General features: G+C 33.4%; 1 protein-coding gene across 2 annotated transcripts; it reads left to right on the top strand.

Annotated features, from left to right (window-relative positions):
- Nucleotides 1-13,476: 13,476 nt before the first annotated feature.
- LOC110819915 (putative disease resistance protein RGA1) lies at nt 13,477-17,931 on the top strand. Of its 2 annotated transcripts, XM_022049259.2 has the most exons (4): nt 13,477-13,638; nt 14,002-16,757; nt 16,939-17,256; nt 17,463-17,931. In XM_022049259.2, the coding sequence occupies exon 2, from the start codon at nt 14,202-14,204 to the stop codon at nt 16,707-16,709; it is 2,508 nt and encodes an 835-aa protein (XP_021904951.2). In that variant the 5' UTR covers nt 13,477-13,638; nt 14,002-14,201; the 3' UTR covers nt 16,710-16,757; nt 16,939-17,256; nt 17,463-17,931. The 2 variants fall into 2 exon arrangements, with proteins under 2 accessions (XP_021904951.2, XP_021904949.2); XM_022049257.2 differs by lacking the exon at nt 13,477-13,638 and having other exon boundaries at nt 13,691-16,757.
- Nucleotides 17,932-19,792: the final 1,861 nt, after the last annotated feature.

Genomic DNA, 19,792 nt, shown 5'->3' with positions numbered 1-19,792 from the left:
CAAAAGCTTACCTGCAGTTTCAAGGCCATTCAAGATGTACTTCAAGATGCAGAGAAATGATGGGAAGGAGGCCAATGTGAGCAACTAGTTAGAGGAACTGAAAGATGCTTCTTATGATATCGAGGACGTGTTGGATGAAGGGAATACTGCTCTACTTCAATTAAAAATTGAATCTGAAGAGAAGAAGGTTGAGAATGGCTCCATACTCAAGGCATGTTCCTTCTTTCCCTTCTCTTGCTTTCGCATCAACCAAGCCATTTTGCGCCATGACATTGCCCACAAAATTAAAAAGCTGAATGAGAGACTAGATGCTATTGCCAATGAGAGAATCAAGTATGAGTTTCAGTTTGGTGGAAGGGAAATAGCAGATCTTTAGTGACAAATGACTACCTCTTTCATCGATGAATTTGAGGTGCACGGTAGAGAAGAAACTAAAAATAGAGTGATAAGGATGCTGTTGGAAGAAAGTAGTCAAGAATCGCCCTTCCAAACAATCTCCATTATTGGCATGGGAGGATTAGGAAAGACAACTCTGGCTCAACTAGCCTTAATGATAAGGATGTAGTGGAGCGTTTTGAAAAGAGGATATGGGTGTGTGTCTCAGACCTTTTGATGAGATTAGATTGCTAAGGCAATCCAGGAATCAATTATTGGTAGCACCCCAAATCTAGTTGAATTAGAAAATCCACTGCAAGCAATAAAACAATATATTGAAAACAAGAAGTTTCTTCTTGTCATGGATGATGTGTGGAATGAAGATTCCTCAAAATGGGCATGCTTGGAACATTCTCTCAAGTGTGGTCTTCCACGAAGTAAGATTTTGGTGACCACAAGGAAGGAGAGTGTTGCAAATATCATGGGAAGTAGAAGCACCCACATGATTTTCTTGGAGAAATTGTCAGAGGAAGAATGTTGGTCTGTGTTTAGCAACATAGCTTTCTTTGGTAGAACAGATGAAGAATGCAAGCATTTAGAAAAGATTGGTGGGAAAATTGCACGTAAGTGTAATGTCTTGCCCCTTGCTGCAAAGTAACTTGGAGGTCTTTGTGATTTAGGAAAGCTAGAGAACAATGGGAGACTTAGATAACCAAACATGGGAGCTAAAAGAGGCTGAACAAGAGCTTTTTCCTTATGTGCTGTTGAGCTATTATGATTTTCCTTCTGAAGTAAGGCAGTGTTTCTTATATTGTGCCATCTTTCCAAAAGATTACGAGATAGGGAGAGAGAAATTGATTAGATTATAGATGGCGTAAGGCTATCTTAAAGATGATATGGAAATTCTTGGTCATGTGTACTTTGATAATTTGGTTATGTGCTCTTTTTCCAAGACTTCGGAAATGATCATTTTGATAAAGCCAAATTATTATGTAAGATGCATGACATAGTGCATGATTTTGCTTAATTTTTAGCCAAAAATGAATATTTTTCAATAGAACATAGGGATATTGAAGTGCGTAAAATAAAGTCTTTATGTGAAAAAATGTGTCCTTTAATGATGTTTGCTGGGCAAAATTCACCATTTTCTGTCTCTATTTACAAGTTAAAGAAGTTACGAAGCCTTTTGGTGGAGTTTACTCACCATGACTCCAAGAGTGATGGACCTTTATTTGATTTATTTGGTAAATTGACATGTTATAGGTCATTGGATTTGAGCATCCTTATTAGAAGTCGTAATTCAATTAATAAACTCCCGAAAGAAGTAGAACAACTAATACATTTGAGACTTATTGACTTGTTTTATAGTTTAACTTTAATAGAGTTACTTGAATCTTTGTGTCATTTTTACAACCTTCAAATCCTGAATATTTGCTGACATTATTATCTTAAAGAACTTTTTCATGGGATGGGAACACTAATCAAACTGAGGCATTTAGATAACCTGGGAACTTATAATCTCACATTTATTCCCATACAGTTGGGAAGATTAACTTCTCTTTGCACATTTGAACACTTGATGGTGGGAAGCAATAATAATGATAGTGAAACTATGACTTTAGGGGATTTGCAACAGCTAAACAACCTTCGGGGCTCTCTCCAAATAAGAGGATTAGAAAACGTGTAAGACGTCCAGGAGGCTACAAATGCTTAGCTTCTAAATAAGAAATATCTTCATGACTCGGTGCTTGGATTTGATGAACAGATAAAAGATACAGAGAATTGATCATCTTCTTCTTCTTGAAGCCCTGCAACCATCTTTGAACTTGGAAATTTTGAAAAATATTGGATATAAAGGGCTTGCCATGTATCCAAGTTGGTTAATGCAACTAGCAAGATTAAGGGAGCTTAAACTTTGCTCCTTCATAAATATTGAGCAGTTGCCTCCACTTGGGATCCTGCCAGCTCTCCAACTGCTCTTAATTAGAGACATGCATAAAGTGAAAAAAGTGGGGCTTGTGTTATTAGGAATAGGCACTCTTCCATTTTCTTCTTCTGCTGCTGCCTTCCCTCAACTCCAAAACCTAGAGTTTGGTAACATGAAAAACTGGGAAGAGTGGGATTATGAAATGACAACAGAAACTGTTCTTCACAGTACTAATAGAACCAGTACCTGCACATTTATGATAATGTCATGCCTCAGTTCCTTGAGCTTTTGGGGATGTGACAAATTGACGCACCATAACAAGATTTGCTGGGATTTAATAAAAGTCCATACATAGCTCTTGATGGATTTATTTTCTTCAACTGTACAGGCTATTGATTCAGAGGTTGGTTCTTTAACTATATATTTATATATATATATATATATATATATATTATACTGGCATTCATTTTTTAGTTAGTAAGATCAAATTTTGAAGAAAAGATTGCAGTCACAATTTTGTTGGGGTTTCAGGTAAGATGCTATTTTTCACCTCAGATTTCACATAAATGCTTCGTCTATCTTTTTTTTTTCCGGAGTTCATTTTTATATGGTTCTATCTCTCTCTTTTCATGTTCTTTTCTTCTTTTGATTTGTGGGAACAGAAGCAAGATTTTACCAATATGAATCAAAGGACTTTAAAGACAAAAACTAGACAACAACTTGAAATCATTGAAAAGGTATTTTAGTCACCAAAATTATAATGTCCTGTCTTTAGAAAGCATAATCGTTGTAGTTTTGTCCTTTCATAACCATAACAATGAGGTGGGGTTTAGTTTTATATAGAAGATCCCAGTCTCAGATGTGCTTGCCATTTTTTTTTTTTGCTGCGAAAGCATTTATTCTGGAAAAGGATGGATTACTCCGAACTGAGAACACGGATATAATGTATATGTATGCACACACATTATATATATAGCCCTATGGCTATCTTTTGTAACCCTTATTTGCTGCTTGTTTGGAGTGAATTGATCAAGCATGGCCACATGCAGTGCCCATCATATCTATTTGGTATAGCTTATAAGGCCATTTTAATGATATCCTATAAACTGAAGTTGGAGATTGTTCTAAAATTCTGCATCATAATTTCAGCCTCATAAAAACAAACCTATTGGCTATAAATAATCGAAAGAAAATGTCCCATTTATTGTCTGTTCACCGTCGAACCGAGTTAAGAACTTCACTTCATGGAAATTGGAAACTAGGAAACTTACCTGAGGAACAAGTTACAATACAATATTTGCACGTCATGAACCAATGATTGTTCCTTTCACATTAGTGAGGCTGTTTCTGCATTTCTCCTTTTGGTCACACCAACTTGGATGGGATTGCTGCCTTCAAGTCAATATATAAAGCAATGTCTGTGTACCATGTATCTACATATTTTACTTCTCGTCACATTGGCTTATCTGCTTTTTGTCTGTTGCCTTTACACTAAACAGCTGTACGTATAATAAACGTACTGCCAGCAGAACTTTATAAACATGCTTGGGTAAAGACAACAGTAGATAGGAGAAGAGTACATAATCCTTTTGGAAGGAGTGTTGAAGCTATGTCACGAACATGTTATATACATATGTGGTGAATTATTTTTCTTCTCTGAGTATTTTGGTTAGAGTAGTTTTCCACAAGATATTAAATCCTTTGTTCTTGCTAGATAAGAGAAGAACACAGAATTTCATGCATAAAATTGCTTCGAGAACTACAATTCATGTCTTGGATGCATTGTGAGTCTGCTCAATTGGCCGTCAAAAACAGCTTATCTAGTGTATGATAATGTCCAGATCATTCTAGGAATTGATGCTTTCATGCATTCTCATATTCACTGCGAATGTTTGAGAAGAATAGCTAAGCCTCTTTGACAAGATGCTCTGTTTGCAGGTTTGTGGACCTTATGGCTAGAAAGGAATTACAGGGTTTTCGAAGATCAATCACTCCAAATCCAGTTTCTGTGAGAGAAAATGGACCTTTCTGGCCACATTATGGACAAATGCCAATGAGAAATTTCTGAACAGTCCCTGAAATTGGAAGGTGATAAGAGTTTGACCTTTAGGGCCTTGTTGCCACTCAATTCAATAATTTATTTTTGTTTCGGAGTTTTTTTTATGTGAAGTTAGAAGAATATTTTATTCTTCGTTATTGTAAATTATTTCTTTCTTGTTCTTAATAATTTTTTTCTCTAAAAAAAATTATCATATCATTATGTTGATATCGCAAAAATTCAATGAAAAATTCTGAAATTAATTGCTAAAGATGAGTTGTAATTTTTTTATGATAAATGATTCGAATATTTTTTTAGTTTAATAAATATTTCATGTCTTGTGTCATAAATAAAATAAAAGTATTGGAGTAGTTGAAGATGCTTCAGAGTTATTATTTTTCATAATCAACAAACAAATTAATCCTTGCGTATCAATTCATTTACAGTTGTTTTACATTTCTCTTTGAAACAATGTAAACAGTGTTGGTTTTATGTCCAGCTCACAAGGGCAAATTAGACAATTAAAAAAAAAAATTAGGGCTGCATAATATCTCTAATTATCTTAGTATGATCGTTTAAGAAAATTAAGTTTTGTTACGGAAGAATCTGTGTATTTTTTCATAATATTATATATTTGATTTATGTGATGGTGGATTTAATTCAAAATTTATTCCGTGATTTTTTCTTTTATACAAGAAGATTTTCCATATAATTTTTTATTCTTTTATTTTTGTAATTATTTATTTATTTATATTGGAATTAATTTATTGATTGATTGGTTTGAATGTATTAAATTGAGATTATCTTAATTAATTTTGAGATTATCTTAATTTTCATAAAGTAAATTTAAATATTTATTAGACTCAACAAATAAAAAGTAGTAGTTGTACGAGTACTGAGCTTAAATTTAGTATGAACATATCATTAACACTCGAAATTATAATTTTCTTTTCATTTTGACGTAAACAGCTCGCTCCCATAACTATTGTTAGCTCCATCTCCTTCTTAGGAATCCACTTTCGAGCTCAGCGAGTACCATTTTAATTTTTGGTCTACTTCTTCTTTAAAGCTCATGCATTGGAGCATTTGTCTGACCAAATCCCTCATTCTCTCTGTTGTGAAGCTTCCAAGTAGGCGATGATCCGAAGCGTTTGATTTAAGGTCGTGTGAATGACATAAACCTGTAATTTTTTTTTTTTGTCAAATTGAATTTCAATGGAGTCTTTCTCAACTCTTGACTTCAAAATTTCTCATAAAATTTGTTTGAGTTTACTTCTAGCTGCTGCAAGAGTTATTGATAGCCTCTGTTCAAACTCTATTATGGTAGATGACTCTATTTCTGCATCTGCAAAATTGAATATTATTGCTAGAAACAATAGTATTTACATCATACACAAACTACTATAAATTGCTAAAACATTCATACCATACAGGTGATTGCACATACTGTCATTTTTTAAATACTCATATATTAGCATTTGGTATTTTATATAGAAGATCTCAAATTCCAAATGAAAATTCTGCTTAAATTTGTTTTATTGATAAATGCATAGTTGAACATCAAATGTTTTTGCCATTCTCTTTTGCAGAGCATATATGGTGAAACATTCATTTTGAAAAAAAAAAAAAACTAAAAACAGGGATATAATATGTATATATATTTATATGTATATAGCCCTGCTGGCTATCTTCTGTTTAACTGTTATTTGCTCTGCTTGTTTGGAGTGAATTGAGCACATTTTAAAGTGGAGGAAAATCATGTGTCAAATGATGCAAATTTTATTCAGTCAGTCAGGCCCGTAATTACTTTATTTATAACTCTTTGAAATTATATTAGAAAGCTTATTCTAAATTAAAATCTTTTCTTGGGCAAAATTCACCATTTCCTGTCTCTGTGTTCAAGTTAAGGAAGTTAAGGAGCCTCTTGGTTAATTTTCCTCGCCATGGATGTAAGAGTGATGAACCTCTACTTGATTTATTTAGTCAATTGATATGTCTTAGATCATTGAATTTGAGCATGCCTATTCACTGTGGTAATTCAATCAGTAAACTTCTGCAAGAGGTAGGACAACTGATACATTTGAGACTTCTTTACTTGTCTTGGAATTTAAAATTAACAGAATTACTTGAATCTTTATGTTATTTATACAATCTTCAAATCCTCAATATTCGCTGGTCTTGTTATCTTAAAGAACTTCCTCATGAGATAAGAAAACTAGTTAACTTGAGGCATTTTGATAACTTGGGAACTTATAGTCTAACATTTATTCGCAAAAGGTTGGGAAGATTAACTTCTCTTCGTACATTAGAAAACCTGGTGGTGGGAGGCAATAGTAATGATGTTACAGCTATGACTCTAAGGGATCTGCAACAACTAAACAACCTTCGTGGTAGTCTCTACATTAGAGGATTAGGAAATGTGAAACATGTGCAGGAGGCTACAAATGCTCAGCTTCTTAATAAGAAACATCTTCATGAGTTGGTGCTTAGATTTGATGGACAGATAACAGACACAGAGAGAATTGATCATCTTCTTCTTGAAGCCCTGCAACCAACTTTGGACTTGGAATTTTTAGAAGTTAATGAATATAAAGGGCCTACTATGTGTCCAAGTTGGTTAATGCAACTGCCAAGGCTAAGGGAGCTTAGACTTGAGTCTTTTATAAATATTGAGCAGTTGCCTCCAGTTGGGATCTTGTTGTCTCTCCAGGTGCTCCAGATTAGAAAAATGCCTAAAGTGAGAAAAGTGGGTCTTGAGTTTTTAGAAATAGGCACTTTTCAATGTTCTTCTTCTGCTGCCTTCCCTCAACTCCAAGGCCTTACGTTTGAGAACATGAAAAACTGGGAAGAGTGGGATTGTGAAATCACAACAGGAACTATTCATCATAGTAATAGTTGTACCAGTACCTGCTCAGTTATGGTAATGCCACGTCTCCGTTCGTTGCTCATTCTACGTTGTTATAAGTTGAAAGAACTAAAAAAGACTTACGAGGATTTAAGAAAAGTCACGCTTGAATGATCAATTTTCTGCAAGTGTAGCGGCTATTGATTCAGGGGTTCGTTCTCCAACTACAATTTTTTTTAATACTGGCATTCGTTCTTTAGTTAGTAAGATCACTTCGCAAATTTTTTAAAAGGCTGCAGTCACAACTTTGTTGGGGTTCCATGTAGAATGCTCTTTTTCATCTCAGATTTCTCATACATGCTTCGTCCATCTTTTTCTTTTTTTTTTTTTTTTATTGAGTTGATTTTTATATGTTTCTCTCTCTTCTCATGCTTTTTTCTTCTATGATTAGGCGCAACGTCAAAGATGGATGTTCGAGTAGAAACTTCCCGAGGCGTGTTTCTCCTTCCCTCTACTGGCGTGATCAAGTGACCCATCTGCTGCTGACAAGTGGCAGGCATGTCCCTCCTCCCCTTTACAGGCGTGCTCTTAGAAACGTAGCGTGTCCCTTCTTCCCCTTTACAGGCAGGCTTGAGGAACGTTCCTGCAGCTTCAGGAATTAAATTTACTGTCTTGTTCTTAGAAAGCATAATCCTTGCGATTTTGTCATTCTGTAAGCATTATTTGCTTAAGTTTTATATAGAAGATCTGAGTCGCAAATGAAAACTTTGCTCAAGTTTGTTTCATTGATAAATGGATAGTTGAACATCAAATGTGTTTGCTATTTTCTTTTGTAGCCCTTATAACCAATGAACTTCCATAAATTTTTAGTAATGATTTACAAAATTTAAATCAACATTATAATCCATACATTTGTAATTTATAATTTTCAAGTTTCAAGTCGCCAAATGCTGGTTTAATTCTTCATTTCCTTCTGGAAATGTTAGTAGCCTATGTAAATTAGGCTAAAAGCAGAGCTGCTGATGGAGAGATGGCAAAAACCAAAATCATAACTAAAAATGGAGTCTTTCGTTTAACCCTCGGCTCTTCATAGGTCTTTGTCTGTCCTTCAACCTCCAGGGTTGTTCCTACTGATTCTGCAATCCAATCTTCTCTCACTGTTGTTCCTCCTCAGGTTTCACCTACTCTGTTCATATCTTCCTTAATGTTTTTTTGTTTAGCAGATTTATATAAACTCACAGTCATTACAGCCGTATGTTGGTCATCAATCTTTCGACTATCTCCTTATATAAATAATTTTAAATGTGGGTATTGTTTATGGCATTTGGGTTTTTCATTATATGGTAGAATGGTTGTGTTTATATATATATATATCTGTGCGCCATATGTTGCTGCCAATCAATTTATTGTCCGTGAATGTGTGTATGACATGAAGGATTTGATGGGTATCATGAAATCCATGTATGTTAGGTTGGAGTGATGTGTAAGGAAAATATTTTAGTAGGGCAACCTAAGATCTTTATGGACCCTGCTTCTTCATCCATCATGGATCTTAGTTTGACAAAGAGAAGACAGGGAGTCTTGTGTGGTAATTTCAAAGCAGTGAGGAAGAAAGGAATTATTTTTGACACACTTGCTTCCAATTGATCTCCTGTTATAACAGTTATACTATTAGGCTACAGTTATTACCTACAAAATAACTGACTGAAATTAAGAGGATGTTTGACTCAGCTTATGATTTGGTTAGCAAGAAGCTTTATAAGCTCTGTAAAAATGCTTTTAACTTGCTGATGTATTTAGTAGCTACGAAATAATTATGATTAGATAACTAGATAAGCTAAAAGCTTTTACAGTTGATTGTCTTCTTCAATTTAAGAATTGCTTTAACTATTTTCATGTCTTTTCGTGTTCACATAAAATTTTAACTGATCTAAATTGAACCTTACAAGAATTTTTTTCTATTGTTGATGTGTTTGTGATATTAATTCAACATTTGCTATCATGTGATGTGGATTTGGAGGACTGATGCATCCAGTCCACCAAATCGAGGCAAGTTGTTTGTGAAAATCATTGTTCTTACTTTTTTTTTTTTTCACTTAGATGGTTTAGTCGACATGAATCAGGAGCAGTATCCGAAAATCCAATTTATGCGGGAGAAAAATGACCTCTTTGGCCACATTATGGACAAAGGCCAATGAGAGATTTTTGAATATCAATCGGGATTGGGAGGCAATAATAGTTTGATCTTTAAAGCCTGATTGCCACATTCAGTAATTTGTTTTTGGTTTAGAGCTTTCCTAAGTGAAATCTTTAGGAAAATATTTATTACTCATCTCTGTAAACTATCTCTTCTTATTTTTAATTTTTTTTTTGAAAAAGAAATTATTATGTCATTAGATTGAAAAACTAATGAAAAATTATAAGATTAATTGTTGAAAATGAGTTAAAATTTTTTATAATAAATTTTTGAATACTTTTTTTTTAAGTAGATAAATATTTCATATACGAGTTCATAAATAAAATGGAAGTATTGAAATAGTGGATGATATTTTTGATAACGAACAGCTATTATTTTTCGTAATAAACAAACAAATTGTTACTTGCATATCAATTCCTTTACAGCTGTTTTACATTTCTCTTCTGGTTTGCGTGTGTGTGCATGCGCGCGCGTGTAGGACAACAAACAAAAAAAACTTTTTACTGACTAAAATAGCAATTAATAACCAATGAATCGAGCTTTCATTATATCCCAGTGAATCAACATACAGAGCCTCCTGACTTGTTAAAAGCTCCAAGAGAAATACTCCAAAGCTGTCAATGTCACTTGCATCAGTGAAGGTCCCTGATACTCCTACCCTAAACATCATACAAGACATGAAAATGAGTACAGGTGAAAGCTAATCAATCCTTCCATGAACAAGAAAAATGCAACAAGATTGAATTTGATTACTCTGGGTCCAGGAAAACACTGACTCTAGATGTGTGCGATGGACCAGCTTCATCTACAAGTAGGTTTGAGATTTCAGCATCTGCAACGTTAGCATTAAAGTTCTCATCAACCAAGACATTAGTGGTCGTGAAATTATTGTGAACAAAGGGGAGGTTTAAGGCCGTGCAAATGATATAAACCTGCAATTTTTTCTTCTGCAAATTGAAATTTAATGGAGTCTTTCTCAACTCTTGACTTCAAAATTTCTCATCAGATTTGTTTGAGTTTACCTTTAGCTGCTCCAAGAGCTTTAATAGCCTCTGTTTGAGCTCTAATTAGGTTGATGACTTTACTACGGTATCTGCAAAATTGTGTATTATTACTGGAAACAGTAGTATTTACATCATGCACAAACTAGTATAAACTGCTAAAAGGATTCATACCATACAGGTAATTGCACATGCTGTCATTTGATAAATATTCATATATTAGCATTTGATATCCAGTTTCTTGGCAATACCCTAGAAGACTAACTACATGGCGATGCCTAATCTCTGACAGAAGTTACCTGCATGAAACATATTTAGAGATCTACAATATGATCATTTCTAAGTCAAACAAATATATACACAGCAATGGATTTAGTTCTTTTATCGTGTCTGCAACATTTTGCGGTATTGTTTTAACTCTACAAGATGACCCTGATCTATATCATGGATATCGCTAATATCATATCTTGTTCTTTTCTTCTTACATTGTCTATTTTCTTTGACTATTAATACTTAAAAAATACTTGTCTTAATATATTAAATCCTGAATATATTGGAAGTCCTCTTTTTTTTTTTTTTTTTTTTTTTTTTTTTTTTTTATGGTAAAATCTTAGTTGTTAAATATTTATGGTTAGTTGATTACTTCAAAAGTTGAATTAATCAAATACTGAAAAGGATGATAATAATAGTAAATAATAACCTAGTATGACATAGTTTAAAAATAAAGAAATTTTAGCCCATTAATATAAGAATACAGATAAATAAAATGAAATTAGAGATTAAAGTTAAGAAATACAATAAGAAATCGAATTAACAAGATAGGTTAGATGAGCAAAAATTGAATAGTGAAAGAGAATATACGAAATATAACTATGACAAACACATTCTTAACTCATTATGGTTTATTCTCGTTGTTGTAACTGATAGCCTTCATAATAAGAATTAATTATAATTAATAAAAAAAATTATAAAAAAAAACTAAAACACTATAATGGTTACATAAATCTGAATTATTTAAATAACTTCAAAATATAAAACAATAGTAATAATCTAAAAAAAATTTTGTTCTTAAAAAAAAAAAAATCAAATTAAAATCTTCTTGACATATACCATTCTATTTTGCTCGGTGAAAATTTAATCGCGAACTTTTAAGCAGTGAAGTTCAAAATAGGGTAAAAATTTGAATATGCTCTTCATAATCTTTTAAAAATGAGATTTTTGATAATTTAATATAAAATTAAAAGCTAATTAAAATTATAAATTTCTTAGGGCTATAATACCAACAAGGCAAAGCAAAATTACCTGAAGAAATTGTTGATGCATCATGCAGTTATCAGGAACGAGAACTACTTCATTAGTAGTATAAAGTGCAACAAGATTATTTAAAGAAATGATCAAACTAGATTGGTTAATATGTGCAAATAGATCAACAAGAAAATTCCTACTCACATGTGTATACGTGAGGTATATGTGCTAGTCTTCATTCACTAGCGATTGTTGGTATTCCAATTACAAGTTTGTCTTATTATTGTAGTTTTATCACATGGTTGGTGTCACCGGTAATAGATAAGGAGATAGGGATCTAGGAAGTAAAAATTAGTTTTTTCTCCTATTAGTAATAAATGACTTGTCGTTTTCTAACACAATCAACAGCTGATATTTAGTATAAAACGTTTAGGAGCTATTGAATCGTGATTACAGTGATTATTTCATCCATCCTTCAACAGTTACCAACAATTTATGTAGAGGTTGATAATGGCAAGATGTTGATGTAATTCTTTTAACTTATGAATGTTAGTGTTTTTTTTCTATTAGAAAAAATTAGAAGAAAAATTTAAATTTTTTAAGGCAAAACTCGTAGACTCCAATATGAAACTTAATTTTTTTTTTTTTTTTTGGGATGAGAACCTATTCTTTTGCTGGAAAAATCTGTATTTTTTTTTATACAATGTATTACTATTATTTTATAAATAATTATTAAATTAAATTTGTTTTTCAATATATTTTATATTATTTTATTATCTAATGCTATTATATACTAAATACATAACTTTTATTTTCACTTGCTACTATATATATATATTTATAAATTTCAATATCAATAGTTATTTTAATTAAATATTCAATTTATGTATTTTAAGATAATAGTAGTTTCTATAGTTATTTTCAGTAAATTTTTAACAATTTCTTATTAAAATCACTTTTATTTGAGAGTAATTTACAAAATTATTGCACAAATTACAGCCCTTATAGAACTCACCCTTGCTAATGCAATGAATTCAAGAGATTGATTGAAACTATTAGGAGTCAACTCATGTTTGTTATTTGAAGGGTGGGTGAAATTAATTAAAAAGTGTTCTTCTTTCTCCATTATTGATCAAGTTTTTACTAAATAAATCTAAGTATTTGTCTTTCAATCTTTTTTTCTTCCTCTTTTTTCCCTTTTTTTTTTTTTTGAAAAAATGAATTATTCTAAGGGGTGATAAAGATTGGAGAGTTAGTGATGTATAATTTAATTGAATTATGTTCAAGTGTTGACCTTTGAACCAATCATGCAGAGAGCTTGAATTATATAAGGAGAGATAAGAAATATATTCTATTATACTGTCTATCACACCTCCTTAATTGATTAATCCATAGTATCAAAAGATTTGATTTTAATATTTTGTACATTTGTATATATATAAATAAAGGGTCTATGTCAAAATATGATTTTAAAAAGTTAAAAAGGTTTATCTTGTTAGCCCTAGATAATGCTCAGCATGTTGCAGCTTTGATTATCTTATTTGACATCATAAATTAATGATGCAATGAGATCATCTGACTGATTGAAAACTATAGAAAGCCAGTTCATCAATGTTATTTTAATGGGTAGGTGAAATTATTTAGGAGCTTCCTTTATTTTTCTGCTAATTGTGATCAAGTTATTACTAAATACAATCTAAAATTGTATATAGCCAAATTTTTATACTTGATAGTTTTTTTTTTTTTTTTTTGTTATGGAAGTACTCATCCCAATGGAGAAAGAAAGAAGATATAATTTTTTATGTGGTTCAGCAATATATCGAGCTCCTTCCACCCCTCATTGGCTATCCTCTGCAGCTCCCTAATCACCCTTCCCTATCCACCAGTCACCTCCGTCTGCCACTGGTATTCACCACCTACGTCTCTTCCCCATCCACTGGTCACGCCTGTAGCTTACTATTGCTAAAAAATCATGCAATATTTATCGTCCGCTACCTATCATTGCATCATGTGAGTAGTTGTCATTATCATTAAAAATTTAAATATTAAAACGCAGCCTTACTAATGCAATACATGCAAGAGATTGGTTGAAGTAAACTCATGGGTATTATTGGAAGGATACGTGAAATTAATTGAAAAAAGTCTTTCTTTCTCCATTATGCATCACGTAGTTACTAAATAAATATAAATATAAACAAAATGATGATCGCATGATTCATTTAAATTTTTTCTAGGAAGCAAGTCATCATTCATCTAATAGAACTTTAGGAGGAGAGAAACCATCGTCTAAGCCCCTTGGTTGACTTCATCTACCTTCTTAATTTTGATTCCTTTCTCATATCCTAAGAATGGCTGATGCAATTGTATCTGCAGTCCTGCAACAGTTGGTTTCCATTGCTTACAAAGAGGTGGAGCGAGAGGTGCGACTGGTTGTGGGTGTTGAAGAGGAAATCCAAAAGCTTACACATAATTTCAAAGCCATTCAAGATGTGCTTGAAGATGCAGAGAAACGTGGGGTGAAGGAGGCCAACGTCAGGAACTGGTTAGAGGAACTAAAAGATGCTTCATATGATATGGAGGATGTGTTGGATGAGTGGAATACTGCTCTACTTAAACTACAAGTTGAAGCTGAAGAGAAGAAGGTTGAGAATGGCTCCATACTCAAGGTATGCTCCTTCCTGCCCTCCTCTTGCCTTTGCATCAACCAAGTTATTTTGCGCCATGACATTGCCCACAAAATCAAAAAGCTGAATGAAAGATTAGATGCTATCGCCAATGAGAGACTCAGGTATGGGTTTCAGTCTGGAAGGGAAACAAGAGATGTTGAACGACAAATCACTAGCTCTGTCATCGATGAATATCAGGTGCACGGTAGAGAAGAAAGTAAAAATAGAGTGATAAGGATGCTGTTGGAACAAAGTAGTCAAGAGTCGTCCTTCCAAACGATCTCCATAATTGGGATGGGAGGATTAGGAAAGACAACTCTGGCTCAATTGGCCTTTAATGATAAGGATGTAGTGGAATGCTTTGAAAAGAGGATCTGGGTGTGTGTCTCAGATCCTTTTGATGAGATTAGGATTGCTAAGGCAATCCTTGAATCCATTACTGGCAGCACCCCAAATCTAGTTGAATTAGAAAATGTACTGCAAGAAATACAAAAGTCTATTAAAAACAAGAAGTTTCTTCTTGTCATGGATGATGTGTGGAATGAAGATTGCTTAAAATGGGCATGTTTGGAATATTCTCTCAAGTGTGGTCTTCCAGGAAGTAAGATTTTGGTGACCACAAGGAAGGAAAGTGTTGCAAGTATCATGGGAAGCAGAAGCACCCACATGCATTTCTTGGAGAAATTGCCAGACGAAGAGTGTTGGTCTGTGTTTAGCAACATAGCTTTCTTCGGTAGAACAGATGAAGAATGCAAGCATTTAGAAGAGGTCGGTAGGAAAATTGCACGCAAGTCTAATGGCTTGCCTCTCGCTGCAAAGTTCCTTGGAGGTCTTTTGCGATTAAGGAAAACTAGAGAACAATGGGAGAGTGTGTTAGATAACCAAATATGGGAGCTAAAAGAGGCTGAACAAGAGCTTTTTCCTCATTTGCTGTTGAGTTATTATGATTTGCCTTCTGAAGTAAGACAGTGTTTTTCATATTGTGCCATGTTTCCAAAAGATTACAAGATAGAGAGAGAGAAATTGATTAGATTATGGATGGCGCAAGGCTATCTTAAAGAAGATATGGAAATTGTTGGCCGGGTATACTTTGATAATTTGGCTATGCGCTCCTTTTTCCAGGACTTCATAGAATCTTATTCTGATAAAACCAATTTAAGATGCAAGATGCATGACATAGTGCATGATTTTGCTCAATTTTTAGCAAAAAATGAATGTTTTTCGATAGAAGCTAGCGATATTGAAATGCGTAAAATAGAGTCTTTACATGAAAGAACACGTCATCTAACGATGTTTATTGGAAAAAATTCACCATTTCCTGCCTCTGTTTACAAATTAAAGAAGTTACGAAGTCTCTTGGTTCGGTTTCCTCCCCATAACTCTGAAATTCTACTTGATTTATTTAGTCAATTGTCATGTCTTAGATCATTAGCTTTTACCATGCCTTTTTACTCTAAACTTCCGAAAGAGATAGGACAACTGATACATTTGAGATTTCTTGACTTGTCTAGTAATTTCGAGTTGGCAGAATTACCTGAATCTTTATGTTATTTATACAATCTTCAAATCCTAAATATTCAATGGTGTTGGTTTCTTAAAGAACTTCCTCGTGGGATGGGAAAACTAATCAATTTGAGGCATTTAGATAACCATGGAACTAATAGTCTAAAATTTATTCCCAAAGGGTTGGTACGATTAACTTCTCTTCGTACATTAGAGAACTTGGTGGTGGGAGACAATAGTAATGATTGTGAATCTATGACTCTAAGCGATCTGCAACAACTAAACAACCTTCGGGGCACACTCCGCATAAGAGGATTAGGAAACGTGAAAGATGTCCAGGAGGCTACAAATGCGCAGCTTCTAAATAAGAAACACCTTCATTACTTGGTGCTTAGATTTAATGGCCAGATAACAGACACAGAGAGAATTGATCATCTTCTTCTTGAAGCCATGCAACCACCTTTGGACTTGGAATTTTTAGAAATTAATGAATATAAAGGGCCTACCATGTGTCCAAGTTGGTTAATGCAACTGGAAAGGCTAAGGGAGCTTAAACTTCGGTCGTTCATAAATATTGAGCAGTTGCCTCCCCTTGGGATCCTGCCGGCTCTCCAAGAGCTCCACATTGCAAAAATGCCTAAAGTGAAAAAAGTGGGGCTTGAGTTTTTAGGAATAGGCACTCTTCCATTTTCTTCTGTTGCTGCTGCCTTCCCTCAACTCCAATACCTTAAGTTTGATGACATGGAAAATTGGGAAGAGTGGGATTATGAAATCACAACAGGAACTATTCATCATAGTAACAGTACATTTATGGTAATGCCATGCCTCAGTTCCTTAATAATTTGGGGTTGTCACAAGTTGAAGGACAAAGAGAAGATTTGCCATGATTTGAAAAAAGTCAGTACTAGATGACTCTTGATGGATCTATTTTCTGCAACTGTAGCGGCTATTGATTCAGAGGTTGGTTCTCTATCCATATACTTTTTTTAATACTGGCATTCATTTTTTAATTAGTGCAATCACTTAGCGAAAATTTTGAAAAAAGGTTGCAGTCACAACTTTGTTGGGGTTCCATCTTTTTTTTTTCCTTTCATTTTTGTGTTTTTATCTCTCTTTTCATGCTCTTTCCGTCTATGATTAGTGACAACTTTAAAGATGGATGCTGAGGTAGAAACTTCCCGAGGCGTGTTTCTCCTTTCCTCAACTCCAAGATCTTATGTTTGATTTCATGGAAAACTGGGAAGAGTGGGATTGTGAAATCCCACCAGGATCTGTTCATCATAGTAATAGTAGTACCAGTACCTGCACATTTATAGTAATGCCACGCCTCAGTTCTTTGCTCGTTCGGAACTGTTTCAAGCTGAAGGAACTAAAACAGCCGTACGAGGATTTAAGAAAAGTCAGTCTTGAACACTTGAAGCATGACTTTGATCCAAGTGCAGCGGCTCTTAAATCAGAGGTTAGTTCTCTAACTATATTTTCTTTTTTAGTTAGTACGACGCACTTAGCAAAAACTTTAAAAGGCTGCAGTCACAACTTTGTTGGGGTTCCATGTAAAATGCTATTTTTAATCTTGGATTTCACGTAAATTTTTTTGTTCTTGAGTTCGTTTTTATGTGTTTCTATCTCTCTCTTTTTTCATGCTCTTTTCTTCTATATGAATAGTGGCGACGTCGACGAAGGATGTTCAAGTAGCAACTTCCCGAGGCGAGTTTCTCCTTCCCTCCACAGGCGCTATCAAGTGACGTGCCTGCTGCTGATACGGGACAGGCGTGTCTCTCCTTCCCTGTACAGGCGTTTCTCTTCTTCCCTCTACAGGCAGGCTCGAAGAACGTTCCTGCAGATTCAGGAATTAAATTTTACTGTCTTCTTCTCAGAAAGCATAATCCATGCTATAAGGCGGAGTTTAGTTTTATATAGAAGATCTCAGTCCCAAATGAAAACTTCAATTAACTTTGTTCCATTGATAACTACATAGTTGAACATCAAATGTGTTTGCCACCTTCTTTTCTAACCCTTCTCTGCTGCTTGTGTGGAGTGAATTGAACATTCATATTTGTCAAATGATGCAAGTCAGCTAGGCCCGTAAAAGTTATAATTTTATTGTGATTTTATTTTTTTGGTTAGTAGTTTATTTACACCCTCCACAATTATTTGCTCATAATAAAAGACTTCAGTTTATTTTTAAATAAAATTTATGCAAGCACTTCAAAAAAAATATTAAACAAAAATGGCAGAGACCAAATGTTCTACAGGAGTTTAATATAAAAACTTCATGTATGGTGTAAAGACAATATAATATTATATGGAATTGGTATAAAGACTAAATGATCCATAAGGATTTAGTGTAAAAAACCATGGCTGAATTTCTAACAAATATATCTGGTTAAGTCATTATTTCATATTCATTAAATAGTCTAAGTACTCATATATTCTTCACTAACATAATATTTGAAATAAATTTAAAATTTATGTATAATTTATTTGACAATTTATTTTTTAATTAAAATTTAATAAAATTTTAAAATGTATTCCTTTAATTGTCCAATGAATTTTGTAACTGAAACAATTTTCTCCAAATTTTCAAATAAAGTTTTATATATCTGTTAATTAAAATAAATAGAAAATTTTATATTTTTAAGAGAAAGGTTGCAACAAAATTCTGAATTAGATCAAAACCTAGCTTAATTCATTCCTTTAGACTAATTTTCTTTCTTTAACCTATTAAAATTTCTAATTTAATTAGTTCTTGCAGGATTATATAACACTAAAAATGGAGTCTTTCGTTTAACCATCATCTATTTACAGGTCTTTCTCTGTCCTTCAACCTGCAGGATGGTCTCGTTTTCACTCCTAATTTTGCAATCCAATCCTCTGTCACTGTAATTCCTCCTCTGGTTTCACCTACTCTGTTGAGTTTTCTTCCTCAGTTTTTTTTTTTTGTTTAGCAGATTTATATAAACTTACAGTCATTAATGCTGTATGTTGTTCATCAATCTTCAACTATCTTCTTATATATATAATTTCATATGTGGGTATTGTTTATAGAATTTGAATTTTTCATTATATGGTAGATTTGTTGTGTATATAATATTTGAAAACCATATGTTTGTGCCCCTCAATATTTTGTCTGTGATGTGTGTATGACATGAAGGAGTTAATGGGTATCATGAAATCTATATAAGAAGATGTGACAATGCCTTTCTCTTTATAAGAACAGTCCGATCCGAGGTATGAAGTGGGAGAGAAGGGATTTCATAATTGGGGTTTTGAATAAGATAATCTTTTCATTTTTTTTCTTTTTCTTTTCATATTGGAAAATTAATAAGAATGAGAGGTTTTAAACTCTTTATCATCCTGGTGTCGAACTATTTTTTCGTAAGACCTCCCCTACAGTATCGTCATGGCATAGAGTTTAACCATCAAGTTCGGGATAAATTGATGTTGTTCCTCTATGCTTAAAATACCAAAATATCGAATCATGAACGAAGAAAAGCATGTGAGAAAAACATATTGGCTAGTGATTGTGCGGCTCCAATTCTTGATTGGAGGGGATGCCAAAGGCCTCCGTCCTTCCATCTCTTGAATAGATAGAGAGGAAGGCAGAACTTTTGGTTTTTTTATGTTGTCAAAGAGTTGAACAATGATTTTTTTTGTGTTGTCAAAGAGTTATTCATGTTAGCTTGGAGTGATGTGGAATGAATATATTTTAGTAGGGTACCTAAAAGCTTTATAGACCTTGCTTCTTCATCCATCATGGATCTTGTGAGATAATTTCAAAGCAGCGAGGAGGAAAGGATCACTTGTGGCATGCATGCTTTTATTTGATAACTTGTGGAGCTTACTATTTAGTTAGCAAGAAACTTTATAATCTCTCTAAAAAAGCTTTTAACTTGTTGATATAAGAATCTTTTATGTTGAACTCGTATTTTTTTATTGAATTTAATATATTTTAATAAAAAACATAACAGAATATTAGAGCTACATGCATTTCT

This window comes from Carica papaya, chromosome 3 (assembly GCF_054855325.1).
Source record: "Carica papaya isolate Zhongbai chromosome 3, ASM5485532v1, whole genome shotgun sequence".
Classification (NCBI taxonomy): Eukaryota; Viridiplantae; Streptophyta; class Magnoliopsida; order Brassicales; family Caricaceae; genus Carica; species Carica papaya.
This window is presented reverse-complemented; position numbering and strand designations above follow the sequence as displayed.

What these genes read in the sequence shown, in the direction of transcription:
- LOC110819915 (XM_022049257.2), top strand. Translation starts at nt 13,977, where the DNA reads ATGGCTGATGCAATTGTATCTGCAGTCCTGCAACAGTTGGTTTCCATT.